At 44.3% G+C, this 15,216-nt stretch overlaps 1 protein-coding gene across 1 annotated transcript in view; it reads left to right on the forward strand.

Moving 5' to 3' along the window:
• LOC141107556 (uncharacterized) overlaps positions 1 to 15,216 on the forward strand; it is a 146,237-nt gene that overhangs the window by 13,068 nt on the left and 117,953 nt on the right. Inside the window, exons 2-3 of the mRNA XM_073598380.1 lie at positions 9,507 to 9,588; positions 12,301 to 12,437. Coding sequence (XP_073454481.1) covers positions 9,507 to 9,588; positions 12,301 to 12,437 — 219 coding nt within the window. The remainder of the gene's footprint in view (positions 1 to 9,506; positions 9,589 to 12,300; positions 12,438 to 15,216) is intronic.

The raw sequence follows: 15,216 nt of genomic DNA on the forward strand, positions 1-15,216 counted from the left end.
TGTAGGTGGGTTCTCCAGTGGAGCTTGTTCCGGGCCTACCCTGAAGGGTTCACTTCCGAAGACTACAAGTTTATATGGCAGAATACTAGGGGTAGCCTTTTCCCATTGCTCTCCGGGCTCTTCCAGCTGTAGATTATAAAGGATTAAACATTCAGCCTTTTAACAGGTTTGTATAAGGTGACAAGTGATGGCACCAAAAAATTGTGAATCGTAATGAGTGAAGCTGCCCCTTTTGGAGTGGTTAAAACCACTCTGAATAAGAAAAAAAAAACAACCTGATCATTCTCGATATATGAAAAATTTAAAAAACAACCCGTGGTAATAAAAGTTCATCAGCAATCAATGCAAAAGAAATTCCTCAATATGTCTTTACAGAAAAGTCCATTCACCATGATCCAAAGAAAAGTGCAGGGATAAATATATCCTTCAGATAGTGCTCCACCACAAATCGAGTGTGAGAAATACAAACTCGCCTGCTTCGTAATGACGTGTTGAACACGAAATGCATAGAGGCTGCGCATCCACGCTTTACCGACGTCACATCCGTTTTGCTGGTTCCCATCTCCTGTTCTTCGGAACACACGCCGCGTCTTGGTGGGACGGCAAGCACATCTACCCAAAGCTGTACATGTTGGTGCTGACTTACACCACTTCCAAGTGTTATGCCGCATACACACGAGCGGACTTTCCGGCAGAAAAGGTCAGACGAAACGAATCCGTCGGACATTCCGATCATGTGTGGGCTTCATCTGACCTTTTCTGTCAAAAAAATCTGACGGACCTTAGAAATAGAACATGTTTCAAATCTTTCCAACAGACTCGATTCCTATCGAAAAAAAACGTTCGTCTGTATGCTAGTCCGATGGACCGAAAACGACGCAAGGGCAGCTATTGGCTACTCGCTATTGAACTCCCTTTTCTAGTCTGGTCGTACGTCATCACGTTCGAAGCGATCGGACTTTGGTGGGATCGTGTGTAGGCAAGTCCGTTTCGTCGGAACTCAGTTGAAAAGTCCTTTGGAGTTCAGTCCAACAAGAAGTCCGCTCTTGTGTACGCGGCATAAGTGCGCATTGTTTTATTTATCTGCTTTTACCATGTGCAATAAACATATTGCGCTATGATTCTCAATATGTTTCTCCCCAGCTTTTATGTTTGACCATTGACAAGGAAACACTTTGTGGCTTAGAGTTATTGCTTCCATATACTGTATGCTGCTGGTTGAAAGAACCTAATGTTGTTACAAGGCGTATTTATTTCAAAGTTCTGGTGAGTTTGTATTTCTCACGCATGATTTGTGGTGGATATATTTGTCCCTGTACTTTTCTTTGGATCACGGTGAATGGACATTTCTGTGAAGATATATTGAGGAATTTCTTTTGGATCACCATATAAATATTTTATTGATTGCTGATGAACTTTTATTATCACGGGTTGTTTTTAAAATTTGTCATATGTTGAATGATCAAGTTGTTTTATAATTATCACATGAGTTAGCGCCACACCTTTTTAATATGTTTTACACTTTCTAATGGCTTTACTGTAGCAGAAGCATTTTGAACAGTTCTTGGGTAACACATCCTTCCCTTTCCCATTTTGCCCCAACATCAATAATTCCGCACAGTGCAAGTCGAACATTAACGAAGAATGGCCGCCCAACTCTTCCATTCTTCTCACTGTAGGTCCTTATAGGTGGGTCCCCCAGTGGAACCTATTCCGGGCTTACCCCAAAGAGTTCACTTCCTAGGTTTACAAGCTTATATGGCAGTATACTAGGGGTAGCCTTTCCTCATTGCTCTTTGGGCTCTTCCAGCTCTAGATGTATAAAGGACTAAACATTCAACCTTTTAACGGCTTTACTGTGGCAGAAGCATATTAAACGCTTCTTGGTCAACACATCCTTCCTGTCAGGTCACCTTGAGGCTAGGTGACAGATGTACTCTGTAGGAGTCAGAAGTGCACCGCTAGGTAATGGACCCTAGGACTGACTGCTGCGGATTGAACCCTGGGAGGTTCAGGAAGCAGGTCTACTGGATCACTGGCACAGATCCCACTGGGAGCTAGAGCATAGATTCCCCAGGGCGCGGAGTCTAAGAGCCAGCAGGTGTTCACCAGAGCCTTTAGTGGTAAGGATGGACTGTGCTGCAGTCTGGCTCCAGGTCGCGGCCCCCAGGGTCTCACAGCTCACGCTCACGGTAGACTACAGGAGAAGAGGAAGGAGGCAGCAGGCTGGAACAACAAGGAAAGTAAGGGACAAGCCAAGGTCGGGGCCACAAGCAGACAAGGACAACAGAGTTCACGCCAAGGTTCAGGGTCACAGGCAAACAGGGATGGTCAGGGACACGCCAAAGGTCAGGGTCACGAGCAGACAGGAATAGTTAAGAACAGGCCAAAGTCGGTAACTGGAATCAGACGTAGGAAACACAGCAAGTACAGAGGCTAACACGCAATGGTTGATCAGCACTGCTGGCTTGCAGTGCACAGGTTAATATAGGGTTCCCTGATAGGGCCTGGGGTGGGGCCATGCTTAGAGGAGAGGTTACAAAAGCAGTCAGGTGAGGGTCAGCTGGTCTCTAGAGATGAACACATGGAGACAGGTAAGCTGACCGAAACACTATTGCATAACCATGACACTTCCCTTTCCCATTTTGTACCGACATCAATAATTTCGCACAGTGCAAGTCCAACGTTAACAAAGAATTGCCACCCAACTCTGTAAGTCCTCTTATGTGGGTCTTCCAATGGAGCCTGTACCGGGCATCCCCCAAAGGCTTCACTTCCAAAGGCTACAAGCTTATATGGCAGTATACTAGGGGTAGCATTTTCCCATTGCTTTCTGAGCTCTTCTGGCTTTAGATTATAAATGACCAAATTAGCCCCACCCAGGAGAGGGGTCTTCCTAAAAGAGGTAGTAACCCCTGCTTAAGGGACAGTTCAATGCCAAGCTCCTGCAAACTCCAGTTTATTGTTTGTTCTGGGATTTCAGTTGGAGAGCTGGAGGAAGTGTGAATGGACAAATGCTTCGCTGACCACCACAATTGTATTCTGTTGAGAACTACAAGTCCGTCTGCCACAGCGAAAGATGGGACTTGTAGTTATTTCATTCACAGATCAGGTGAAGCCCTACAGGAGAAGAACCCCCGGCACACTCTCATGGGAAGGGTGGAGATGTTTTGGGGGTGGAGGGGTTCCACGAGGCACCACATTACATGTTACACACTAAATATTGCATAAAAGGTGGAGTTAGCCTTTAAACACATCATGCGTGGAGCATTTTTTTTTTACTTTTGTTAAAATCTGCATTTTTTAAATAGAAAATCACTTAATACCCCTCAGACAATAAAATATTTTCTGAAAAGAGAGGCCCCTATATAGTAAAATGATGGCAGTTGCAAGTTCTTCTGTCGCAACTGTTTATCAAATATATATTTTCAGGAAAAAATACACTAAAATGAACTGAAGTGCACTCAGACATTATATGATACCCACTTTGGTTATAATATAAAAGATGGGATTGCGTTGAGTAAATAGATACTAAACATGACAAACCTTCAATTTGCACAGGCCTGTGAAATGGTGAAAAACTATGGTACCCAAAACTGTCAAACAAATCTTTAAAAGCCTTTACAGGTTATTAATTTAGAGTTAATCATGAATGATATGACTAGAATTATTGCTCTCACTCCAATGTTCATGACGATTCTGCATATGTGTGGAGCAATCGCTGTTTACATACATATGCATGCCCTATATGCGCTTTTGCATTTGTGTATGTGCAGGACGTTGGGGTTGCTTTTAAGATTTTTTTTTTTTTTTATTAGAATTTGCATTTTGTAACCTGTTTTAATTATATTTTTTGTTTCATTTAACTTTATTATTGATATACCTCCTCTTCCTCTGCTTTCCTCTTGCTGTTGCTTGACTATGAAAAGAGTCTAGACCAGCTGCAGCTAAAAACCAGCCATCTCCTTCATAGCTGTTGATAGATGGGCCACGGCAGAAAGGGAGGAGGACAGGTTGGACCTCATAACCAGGATTAGGAAGCACCAAGCAACATGGGACAAAGTACTATATTAACTTTGTCTCATAGGGAACAGAACTTAAAAAAAAATATGACAGATCTTCTCTAAAGATATTCAGTATCTCCTAGGTCTTTTTGCCTTTACAACCATGGTTATTCCAGTTTCTTAAGTTTATTCCCTCAAGCTAGCCACAGCTACGAGGGGTCCTCAAATCCCTTATTCTCCTTAGTGCTGGGTTGTTAAGAATGATTTGCAGGTTTGAGATGGATCTTTGTTAAGTTTTAATGGTTGTATAGTTTGCTAGGAGGATTTGATTTAAAATCTGGAGCCTATTTAACAATGCATTAGGGGCTTTTTGGTTTTGAAGTTCTGTGGTCGGGTCATCAGTGTGTTTTGAAATGGTGTGTTTCTTGGACATTACTAGTGATTTTGTGCCATTCACCGCTCTTGGGATTTTCTTGTGGTTATAGTTGCAGTTGTTTTTTGGGGTCATCTTGTTAAAAATGAAAAAAAAAATGTTTGCAAATAGATAATAAGGATAATTATTTTGCTGTAACTTGTTAGCATCCAAATCTAAGTTGCTGGCTAAATTGCTCAGATTTGGGTTCAGTCCAATGCAAAGCATGAAGCATATCTGGTACAAAGGCTAAACATGTTCCCAGTATCTCCAATGACATTGTGGATTATTTGTCTCATTTGCACAAAGCAAATGTCAAAGGTTCCCCATGTCTAGGCTTCCTTTGGTACTGATTGCATTTAAATTCAAAAACCCAGTTCCCCCTAAAACCGGAGATTTCCATCCCTGGTCCAGGTGATTGCTGTATTTATCATCTTGCATTGCTTTAGTCTATCTTACCTATCTTACCTCCTTAGCTTATTATCTTTTTATCAAGTTTCAACAAGGTGTACAAGGCCTACTGTTGATATTAGGCAGTAGGCATCCTATTTCTTGGGATATTATGCTAAGACTAGGCTAGAGTGTACTCTGTCTGAGAGTGTCTTTTCCAAAAGGCGGGGCTTTTAGGGTTGGTGAGATAACAAAATCGAATAAGTGCTTGTTGTCTATTTTGCTTTAGTCTGATATTTTATGTCGATGACTGTGTCGATTTTTCTAAGACCAAAAACTGACCAGCTAGGCAAAGGTTCTTGGGTTACATTACATATTTATTTTCTAGTTTGTCCTGTTGCTAATCTTTCCTTCCTAGTATTTTAATGTTATTGCAGCTACTGAAGCCAGTCCCCTTGGTTTTCCACTTATCAATAATCTAAGTTTATTTAGGTTTGCATAATGGCTGTTTTTAAGTCTTATGGAGGGGTTAAGAGGCCTTAGATGAATGAATGTTCATTTATTTGTCTAATCCAGGGTTTCTCAACCAAGGTTCCTCCAGAGGTTGCTAGGGGTTCCTTGAGCAATGTGCAAATTCTGCCTCTCAGATAAGCTCCCACTGACACCATTGCTCTTCTTAGTTTTCTGTATGGGGGTAATTCTTCCCAATACTCACAAGTGTAAGCAGCATTCTTCCCACTGACCATCATACTAATCAGGGGCTGACTGGCAACTTTTGTCCCAGGGGGCAAGTACAACCCAGAGGCCCATGGTGCAGCTACTTGCCCCCCCCTCCCGCTCTCCCTCTTCCCTGCCTCCTCCCGACCCCCATCTCAGGCTGAACCTCAGCTCCAGGTACTCTCTGCTCACAGGGCGGGTCAGGCTGGACAGCGCCTGTTGCATTGCCTCCAGATTCCAGAACTGGCTGGCAGGGTGTGCCCGGGGGCTTCAAGGGGGAGCAAGGGTGGCTCAGTTGGGGCTGGCCAGGGGAGGAGAGCCTTCAGTGGGGCACACCATCCAGCCTTCACTTTGTACTTGTTCTCATCCGGCAGTCGGTAGAGCACCGGCTTGCCTTGCAGCTGCAGCCTTTTTACAGGGAATCAGAGCGGCCAGGGGGGCAATTGCCTCCTGGCCTAGTCTGCCCTGGTACTAATGTATCATGTGTTGTAGATATAGTAATTTTTATCAGGGGGTCCCTGAGGCCAGAAAGTTATTTCAAGGGATCACTCTGTGTTGAAAAGGTTGACAAAGGCTGGTCTAATCTGTGGTCTATTTTGAATGTTCTGACAAATAATGCGGGGGACAATGATCTGGGAAAGATTAGGACCTTGGAGTTCCTGTACGAAATAAAGTGTGATTTTGTCTTTTTTCAAATCATTATTACCCCACACCTGTACATGATTAGGAAGCATCTATAATTTCTTGGTATTTGGATTTTGGTTCTGCTCTCTGATCCAAAGGGGTTTGTTGAGGGCTTCTAGAGATCTGACTTATTTCACCTGTTAGACATCGACTTAATTCAGGTCTGAAGAATGTAACTGAATGGGAATTGGTGTAAGGAGGGACTCAACATTTTGGCTCCATAGCTGCTGCAGCTGACAGGGTTAGTTATCCAGACTAGTGCTAAATGGACAAGATGCCGTATTTAGTCATCTGTGGCTGGTTTATTATTTGCCCTGTCCATTTAAGTCTACACTGAGTTACATTTATGGTGAATTTTACTGACGAGTAATACATTTCTGTTATTTTGATGTCACTCCTATTATTATTATTATTTTGCCTTTACAACACTAAACCTATTTCTTGTTATTTCATTTATGTTTGCTCTTATAGAATGTTATTGCTTTCTTGTGTTCTTTTTTTACCACCCCATGCTTTGTGTGCATATCCAGAATTATAGCTCATGTAAAGATTAAAATACCCAGCACAACCTAGCTATGAAGATTCAAGTAGTCTGTATCATTTTGTAAGGGCTCGTTCACACATCCTTCGCAGCCACGTATATTGCACACAGTTGCAGGATGTGTGCAAAGAGGCTTCGTTGACATGAGTGAGGGTATCATTTCGGCCACCGCAACACAGCTAAGCATCGCAGCTGCAGCATGTGTGCACCCCCGCCCGCTGCCTCTGCAGCTAAAGAGGGTAGCAGTTGGGGGCGGTAAAAACGCAGCTCAACCAGGGGGTTTTACTATTCCACAACTTTGTAAACAAGCCTAAGTTTTTTATATAATATCAGACATAGAAGAATGTTTGGAATGTTCTGCTCTGTGCTGCACACAGACAAATCCAGCACACTACATGCTGCATCCTCTTCTGTAGTTGTTCTTTAATTAAAACTTTCCATTTTGGCTGTTACAAAAGGAAGAAAACACAGATGGTAAATGTCTTGGACAAAACTAAGACAATGACAATGAGCATGGAACACTGCAACCAAACACATTTCAGCATCTGTTTAGTACAAACCCGTATGTCAAGATCAGCAGACTGAGGCACTGCAAAGCCACGTGTACTAATTGTAGCGCTACCCCCATAGAAGCCACTGGAATTTGCGTCCCACTTTGTCTGCACAGCCAGGAAACACGCATTTTCAGCAAGCACACGTAGTCATAAAACCAGTCCAAGGGCTTTTTTTTTTGTTTTTGGGGGGTAAAAAACTTGGACGGAGTTAGGTTGGTTATGGGATGCCCAGAACTCGGTCAATGTAGAACTTTGAGAACAACTTAAATGATCACAGACTTCTAGCAAAGATACCAGACCATACTCCCTTCGGAATAACTGTATATCCTGGCTAGCTACAAGTCCCAACTTGATTTCAGGTACTTTAGTCTTCCCTTCAAAATGCAAGCGCACCTGGCTCTAACTGAGCATTGTGCAAACTAGCTGAATATTGCACTTGGTTGCAATCTCCCTTTGGGGGATGAAGTGTGGAGGTTACTCACTCAGTCCCTTTTTTATCCTGCAGCATAGATGGTGACTTCTGCCCAGGCCTCCGGCTGTTCAAGTCCCACTTGCCAGGGTGTCTCAACCAGCCGTGATGAGAATGAGGGTGGTGAGGGTCCCTCTCAGGTTCCTACTCCTCTCTGCTGCTGTCTGTCCACAGCCACTGCACACCTTCTGCCTGGAAACAGAGCCCCCTCCACCCAGCACAAGGGTTCCCTCCAGGCCTCTGGATCCTGGATTCTCTCTCCACATGGCCAGGCTCCTGAGCATTTATGGGCCAACTCTCCCCCTTTTGGGCCATCCTTAACCAGGGATTGGTGGAGCTTCCATAAAAATTCAGGCTTCTATCTCCATCCCTCCACCTACTAAGGTCTGGGACTTTCTGGAAGCTTCCAGAAGCCAGGGGGAGGTGACAAAGGATCAGCCCACAGAGCCTGCTAGATGAAGTGTACATGACTCCAAATAATCCTGGCTCCACTGACTACAGTGGAGCCTAACTAAATTTACCTAACCTATGTACACAAAGGGGTTCTACATAATGTAGCGCAGACCCCTGACAGGTCCTGCTGATTTGCCCCAGGTTATCTTCCAATTTGGATGCACACCCAGCCAGGCATACAACCATTTGGATAGTCTCACTACTCAATGACCAGGCAAGGGCTTTCTTTTTATGCTTTAGTGCTTATTGTACTTGGTTGGGATGCAGGGAAGCTTTGGAATACTCTGAATTTAGTGCACAAAAAAAACAGAGGGCACTGTCTACTCTCTTCAGAGTGATCTCCCTTTTGGCAAATGTTAGGAACATATGCAATCCTGAGACTCCAAGCGAGGGCAAGTCCCAATTCAGCAACACCGAAGCAGTCACTCAAGGTTAAATCAGCAGACTGTCACTGTCACTAGGATCCACTCACTGAGCTGGGACCTTGATAATTCCAGAAAATAGCCCCCCCAGCTCCCACTAAGCTGGGACCTCGATGAATTCCTGCAATCTTCAGCTATAATGCCCAGAAAGGCAGGAGACCCTCAGGCTGGGATTTCCTCCTCCTGGACAAGAACCCTACTGCTTCAGGCCCCAAACTATTTATGCCATCCTCAGCCACCTACTGGGCACCCCCCACCCCCAGGAATTGGCTGGGACTGCATAAATATTCGGGCCAAGGGTCTGCCTCTTCCAACCCACTACATTCTAAAATTCACTACAAGACAGGGAGAAGTAGTTGAGCCTGCAGCCAGTGTGACCCAAAACAGCCAAAAAAAATCACACACCTCTACAACTTCTAAATTTACCTGAGTTTTTCTAGCAACCTTTTCTGGAAGGATGCTATACTAATTTAGGGCTTATTTACTTCTTTTGCATTGAGGTAACGTGTGCATTACTACAATGCACATTACATGCGTTGCAGTGCCATTCATTTGGAACAGCACCCCAATGCACTAAGGCGGTGCACATGTATTGCAGTGTGTCATATAGTACAGCAATAGATCATAGTGCAATGCATTGCAAATTTTGTGGCACAGACCATTTTCAGAATATTTCAATGCGCTTGGGGTATAATGGGCTGCTTCAACGCAACCCAGGCACTACAGAAATGTACTGTAAATGGGCTCTTCAGGCTCGTTTTACATACGTTATTTTTTTATAATGTGTTAAGAACATTTTACCTTATCAGTTTGTTTTACAATTATTTTCTGTTTAATACTAATTCTCTCTCTGTCCTCAGCTTTATACTGTGAAAGTTCCCAGGATCCGTGCCTTAATGGAGGAACATGCGTGAAGCTCCCAAACGGTACTCACCTTTGCAGGTAAAGTTGTCTTTTTTTTCAAACTTTGTCTGCCCCTATCAGCAATGAGAGAATCAGTGCTCTTTATCAGAAGGGTTAGGTGGCAATTTTTTTTAAGTCAGGGCTTTTTTTTCTCAGGGAATAGGTGCAGGTACTCCCCCCTTTCCGAACCACCCCTTGTCTCCGCCTCCTACCCACCTTCGAGCACCGTCCTTTGGTTCCACCTCCCAGTATCACCCCTTTTAAAGGAGTGACTTCTAAAGTCCAGCCTTAGCTTTTTAGGCTGGGCTTCTCCTATGGGTCACAGTAGTGCAATTCGTTTTGCACTCCTGTGACCCGTTTTCAGCGGAGAGGGGTCTGAAGTCCGCTCTCTGCTGATGTCACTGCCATCGGTCGAGGCAGCACGTCATCCTGACTTCAGAAGTCTGGATCCGCCAGCTGCCTTGATTGATGACAGTCTCAGCATCTCAGTGAGCCGCTCCCCGCCCCTCTACAGCTCAGCGCTCCAAATAGTGTGGAGGAACAGAGCAGGAGAGATGCTGACTGACAGTCAGCAGCTCTCCACTCAGGGAGGGGAGAAAACTGAGCCATTTTATTTTTTGCGCTATAAACAAAAAAATAGCGACAATTTTGAAAAAAAACACATTATTTTTTACTTTTTGCTATAATAAATATCCCCAAAAAATCTATAAAAAAAACAAACATTTCTTTTCTTCAATTTAGGCCGACACGTATTCTTCTATATATTTTTGGTAAAAAAAATCGCAATAAGGGTTTATTGATTGGTTTGCACAAAAGTTATAACATTTACCAAATAGGGGATAGTTTTAGGGCATTTTTATTAATATTTTTTTTTATTAGTAATGGCGGCGATCAGCGTTTTTTATCATGACTGCGACATTATGGCGGACAGATCGGACACCTTTGGCGCAATTTTGGGACCATTAACATTTATACAGCGATCAGTGCAATTAAAAATGCATTGATTACTGTGCAAATGTGACTGGCAGTGAAGGGGTTAACCACTAGGTGGTGCCGTAGGGGTTAAGTGTGTCCTAGGGAGTGATTCTAATTGGGGGGGGGGGTCTGTGTGTGACACAACACTGATCACCGCTCCCGATTACAGGGAGCTATGATCAGTGTCCTGTCACTAGGCAGAACGGGGAGATGCTTGTTTACATTAGCATTTCCCCATTCTTCCTCTCCATGAGATGATCGCGGGTATCCCCGCTGACATCGAGTCGCGCTCACGAAGATCCAGGCATGCGTGCCCGCAAGCCGCCTCTTAAAGGGCAATATACAGGTACGTGATTCCAAACCAAGAAGTAGCAGCGCTAAACCCACCAAAATTATACAGTACAAACCAATATAATTGTGAACAGTATGTGAATAAGTGAATGGATTAAACTGGAAAGTCCATCTTCATAAATCAACAGTGTTCAAACAGTTAAACCAGACTTGGTTTGAGATCTGAAAGTTCATTTTTCATCCTCCACCGCACCACCAGTGCTGAACACACAAAATGCTCGCTTACCAGACGGCAAGCTGTAAGAGCTTGCGACCTATACCCGGCCAGGGCCTTTATCCAGTCAGGAGCCAAACGAATGGATACCAAGAAGAACCCTCAGGCTGGTCAGCGTACTAGGCAAGGACCGCCAAACTCGTTAATCCCCGATCACAAGTATAGGTAGATGTGGATGATATTCAGATGTATCCTGCGACAAAGTACCCCATGATTAGTGGGTCCTACACTATCCATAGACTGGTAGATCCTGCTTCTCTCTGCCTGTACATGCCCTTCTGCGGACGTATATTGGCGTGAGGCGCTCAGGAAGTGGTTAAAGTGTGCATGTTTAAAAAGTATAATTTTTTTTATCATTATTTTTATTATTTGTACAAAATCCTTAGCTGTCAACATAACATTTACAGGAGAAGTACAGCCAAAGCTTGTTTGGCTGCATCTCTCCTATGGATCACAGGAGTGCAATTCAATCTGAAGCCTGAAGGCTGAAGCCCGCTGTCAGCTGACATCACAGAGCCGATTCAGGCTGGGGCAGGATCACGACAATATGGTTGGGATTCGCCCATAACCCTGGACCGCCACCTGGCTCAGCCTCTCAGTGAGTTGCTGAGAGCCGGAGCCAGCCAATCCCGCCCCCTCCACAGCATAGCACTCCAGTGAGCATGTGGGGTAAGGGGGGAGAGCAGAGAGTCAGTGATTAACAGTCACCGGCTCTCTACTCTCAGAGCTTTGAGAACCGAGCAATCAGCAGTGTTTAATCACTCGGTTCTCAGCCTTAGAGCCGGCAGGGGATAGATGCAGCATCCACCTAGGTAAGTATGATTCTTCAAAAAAATTAAAAAAAGCTGAACTTCTCTTTTAATACAAGTGGTTCTATTCTTCAGTGTTTTCAGTGCCTGCTGGGCTGTCCAGTAAGAAAGCCCAGCACTAGCTCTCCACTTGTTGAGTGTTCCTGCAGACTGAAGATCTAGAGGGCACCACTTCTACTCGGAGTAGTCATGTTTCTCAGTCGTGTGTGTAATCTTAGATCTGGCTATTGGCAGCATGACAAAAAAAAAATAACCTCAAATGTTAGCCTGCTAAACTTGCATTTGCCACCATCTAGTGTATATATAAAATATGTACTTGAAAGATTTCTTATTTACTTATTTATAAAACATTTGCACTATGCTTGTATTATGTATAATTAGAATTTTTGTTCTTTCTCTTAGCTGCTTTAGTGGTTTCCAGGGTGACCGCTGTCAGTTTTTAGACCCTCCATGTTCAGCGAATCTTTGCCACAATGGAGGCACATGTAAACGATTGTCATCCTCAGAGTACCGATGTACATGTGGCCCTGGATGGACAGGTGAGACGTTTCAGTATGAGATGAAAGCTGTAAAATCTTACTGTGTGTTCATAACACAGACTAAAATGGTTACTTTATTTATAATGCAGTTTATGTACTTTTATAGCACTGTATAGAGGACAGAGAACCATTCACACAAGTCCCTGTTTCAGTATAGTGTAGCCCTATTGTCCTAAACAGGGTCTACTATGTCAAGTTAGTATTTGGCTGGGCAGTAGTTAGCTCTGACTGTATAGTTCTTCACCTGCTCTTTCCCTCGGCTTTAGTTGGCTTGTGATTTCTCACTGTCACCAGTAAATGTTACTGGTAACAACGGTCATAGTATGAAATTTCACAAACAAAAATAAATTATGAATATATATATTTCCTTCAGCCAACCCAGCAAGAGGTTTATGCCACCGGTGCATGGGGGGAGGATATAAACATTTGGGACAGGCCATGCACTCGCTCTCTTCCCCTTGCCTGAGGTCTAGGGAAGTGCTGCTGGATGGGGCTCTGCTGCTAGGCTCAATAGCCTGCCTGGTCTGGAGGACGCTGTGCCAAGGAGGAGACCCTTGCTGGAGAGAGCCAGAAAGAAGGCCAGTCTCTCAGAAGGGCCTGTGACTCACTTGGAGGATTCCCTGAAATTTGGGAACTTGCTTGTACTGTTGCCAGGTTGACTTAAAGGTTCTGAGGCTGTGAAGCCGGACATTAATATGGATCTGGAAAGTCTGTAAGTGATCTGCTACGATATCTAGGACCCCTAACCCTCATCTCCTTTACTGTTCTGCAACAAAACTTTAAAAAGACAAAAGTTACTGGTGCCCAATATCCTTTAATCAGTTCCCCTATTTTAGCCATGGACTGGGGTGAAATGCTAGCCCGCCCCTGGCCTCCTGAGGTGCTATCCTGCCTTTGGGCAAGTCACAATGGAGTTTTTCATTAGATTATTGATTGAGGGAAAGCTCTGCTGACTTCTATCTCCATCATGTGCAAGCAAAACTACTTTTATTTTCCTTTGCATGTAATTGGCTATTCTTTTTGAAACGGATTTTTACCACTTTCATTATGTTAAGGCTTAATGTCCTTGAAAAGTAAACAGCTCTTTTTGCATGTTGTGTTTGGTAGACATTGTGCTTGCCATACATGCCAACTGAAGTCAATGGGACTGCACCACAACGGCATGCAAAATGGTTGGTATGTGGTTTCTGCACAATACTTCAAGTCCACCGCCATGGTAAAGAAGTGCGGCTTCTCCATAACACACATAATTGCTCTCCAACCACAACTGATGTAATTGTTTCTTCTTGTGTGTGCCAACCTCTTTCATCCAACACATTTCACCACTGGAGATCTTTTTTCTGAGAAACCTAGGCACTTAAAGGAGACCTATGCAAACAAAGGAAAACATACAAACCATGCAGTTAGATTTACAATAGGACCTAGACACAAGACCCCAAATGCAAAAGTGGGTCACAAAGCATTTCATTTTTGGAAAAGCCACAGGGTGGAGGATGTGGTGGGTCACCAGCCTAAAGCACAAAGAAAATAGAAACATGCTCTGAGTGTGGTAGCAAGGTGCCTGAATGTTTAGCACTATCGCCCTTCAGCTGTGGATACTATTTGCATAGAGTTTTGTATGTTCCAACCCATATGGGTCAAACACAAGGCCCAAATCCAGCCCTCCATGCCATTTCATGCGGCCCGCGCACCTCACCTGCAGTTGCGGCACCCCAATGTCTCTGCGCCTACTTTTTCTCAGCAGTCCACAGCAGAGAGGAGAACAGAACTTCTCCTACAGATTCTGTGTCTCCCTATGCAGCCACAGCACCCCCTCATCAGCCTAAAGCACAAAGAAAATAGATACATAGTCTAGATGTGGGTTTCAAGGTGCCTGAATGTTTAGCACTCTTGCACTTCAGCTGTGGATACTATTAGCATAGAATTTGTATGTTCCAACCCATATGTGTCAAAACACAAGACCTGTGGGCCGAATCCGGCACTCGAGGCCATCTCATGTGGCCTGTGCACCTCCTCTGCAGTTGTGGCACCCCCCCCCCCCCTTGTCTCCACCCACACCTTTTCTCAGCCGTCGACAGCAGAGAGGAATACAGAACTCCTCCTACAGATCCTGCGCCTCTCTGTGCAGCCACAGCACCCCCTCGTTTCTGCCTCCCCTGGTCTCAGCATTCAGCTGACTTTGGCAGCTGACTCCAGTCCTCCTCTGGTCCACCTCCAGGTCCTGCACTTTCTGCTTCCCAGCTCCACCCCCAGGTTCTTACTGGCATCAGGACAAGGTCAAAGGGGTGCACTGAGTTGTAAGTGAGGGTCGGGGACACTTGACATCTGATGTAAGGAGGGGTGGGGTGCTCTGGACATTTAGTCTTACAGATAGAACCGGCCCTTTAAGGGGAACCATAATGCTGATGCGGCCTGGAAAGAAATTGAGTTTGACACCCCTGTTCTAACACAACTACAATTCTAAAACAAGCTGGTAGGTTCATAGGTGTCTGAGCTAGCCCCGAATTGTGTTTGAGTTAGGTAAGGACCTTGTTAGTAAAATCCATTGTGGCAGTGACAGATGTAAATGGTTTTCTCTACTATGTTGAATCGTTGAGGAACCTTGTTATAATTACCGTAATTATCTGTAGCGTATTACCTAACCTAGTTGTACTGGTCGTCATTCATGCTAATTTTATAAGCATTACAGGCCACACCCGACATTCCTGTAATATTACGGAGCTGAGTCATGGTATCCTCATGATTTACTGGATACTGGAGTATGAATATTGTTCTAGAT

Source organism: Aquarana catesbeiana, linkage group LG09, assembly GCF_042186555.1.
Source record: "Aquarana catesbeiana isolate 2022-GZ linkage group LG09, ASM4218655v1, whole genome shotgun sequence".
NCBI lineage: Eukaryota > Metazoa > Chordata > Amphibia > Anura > Ranidae > Aquarana > Aquarana catesbeiana.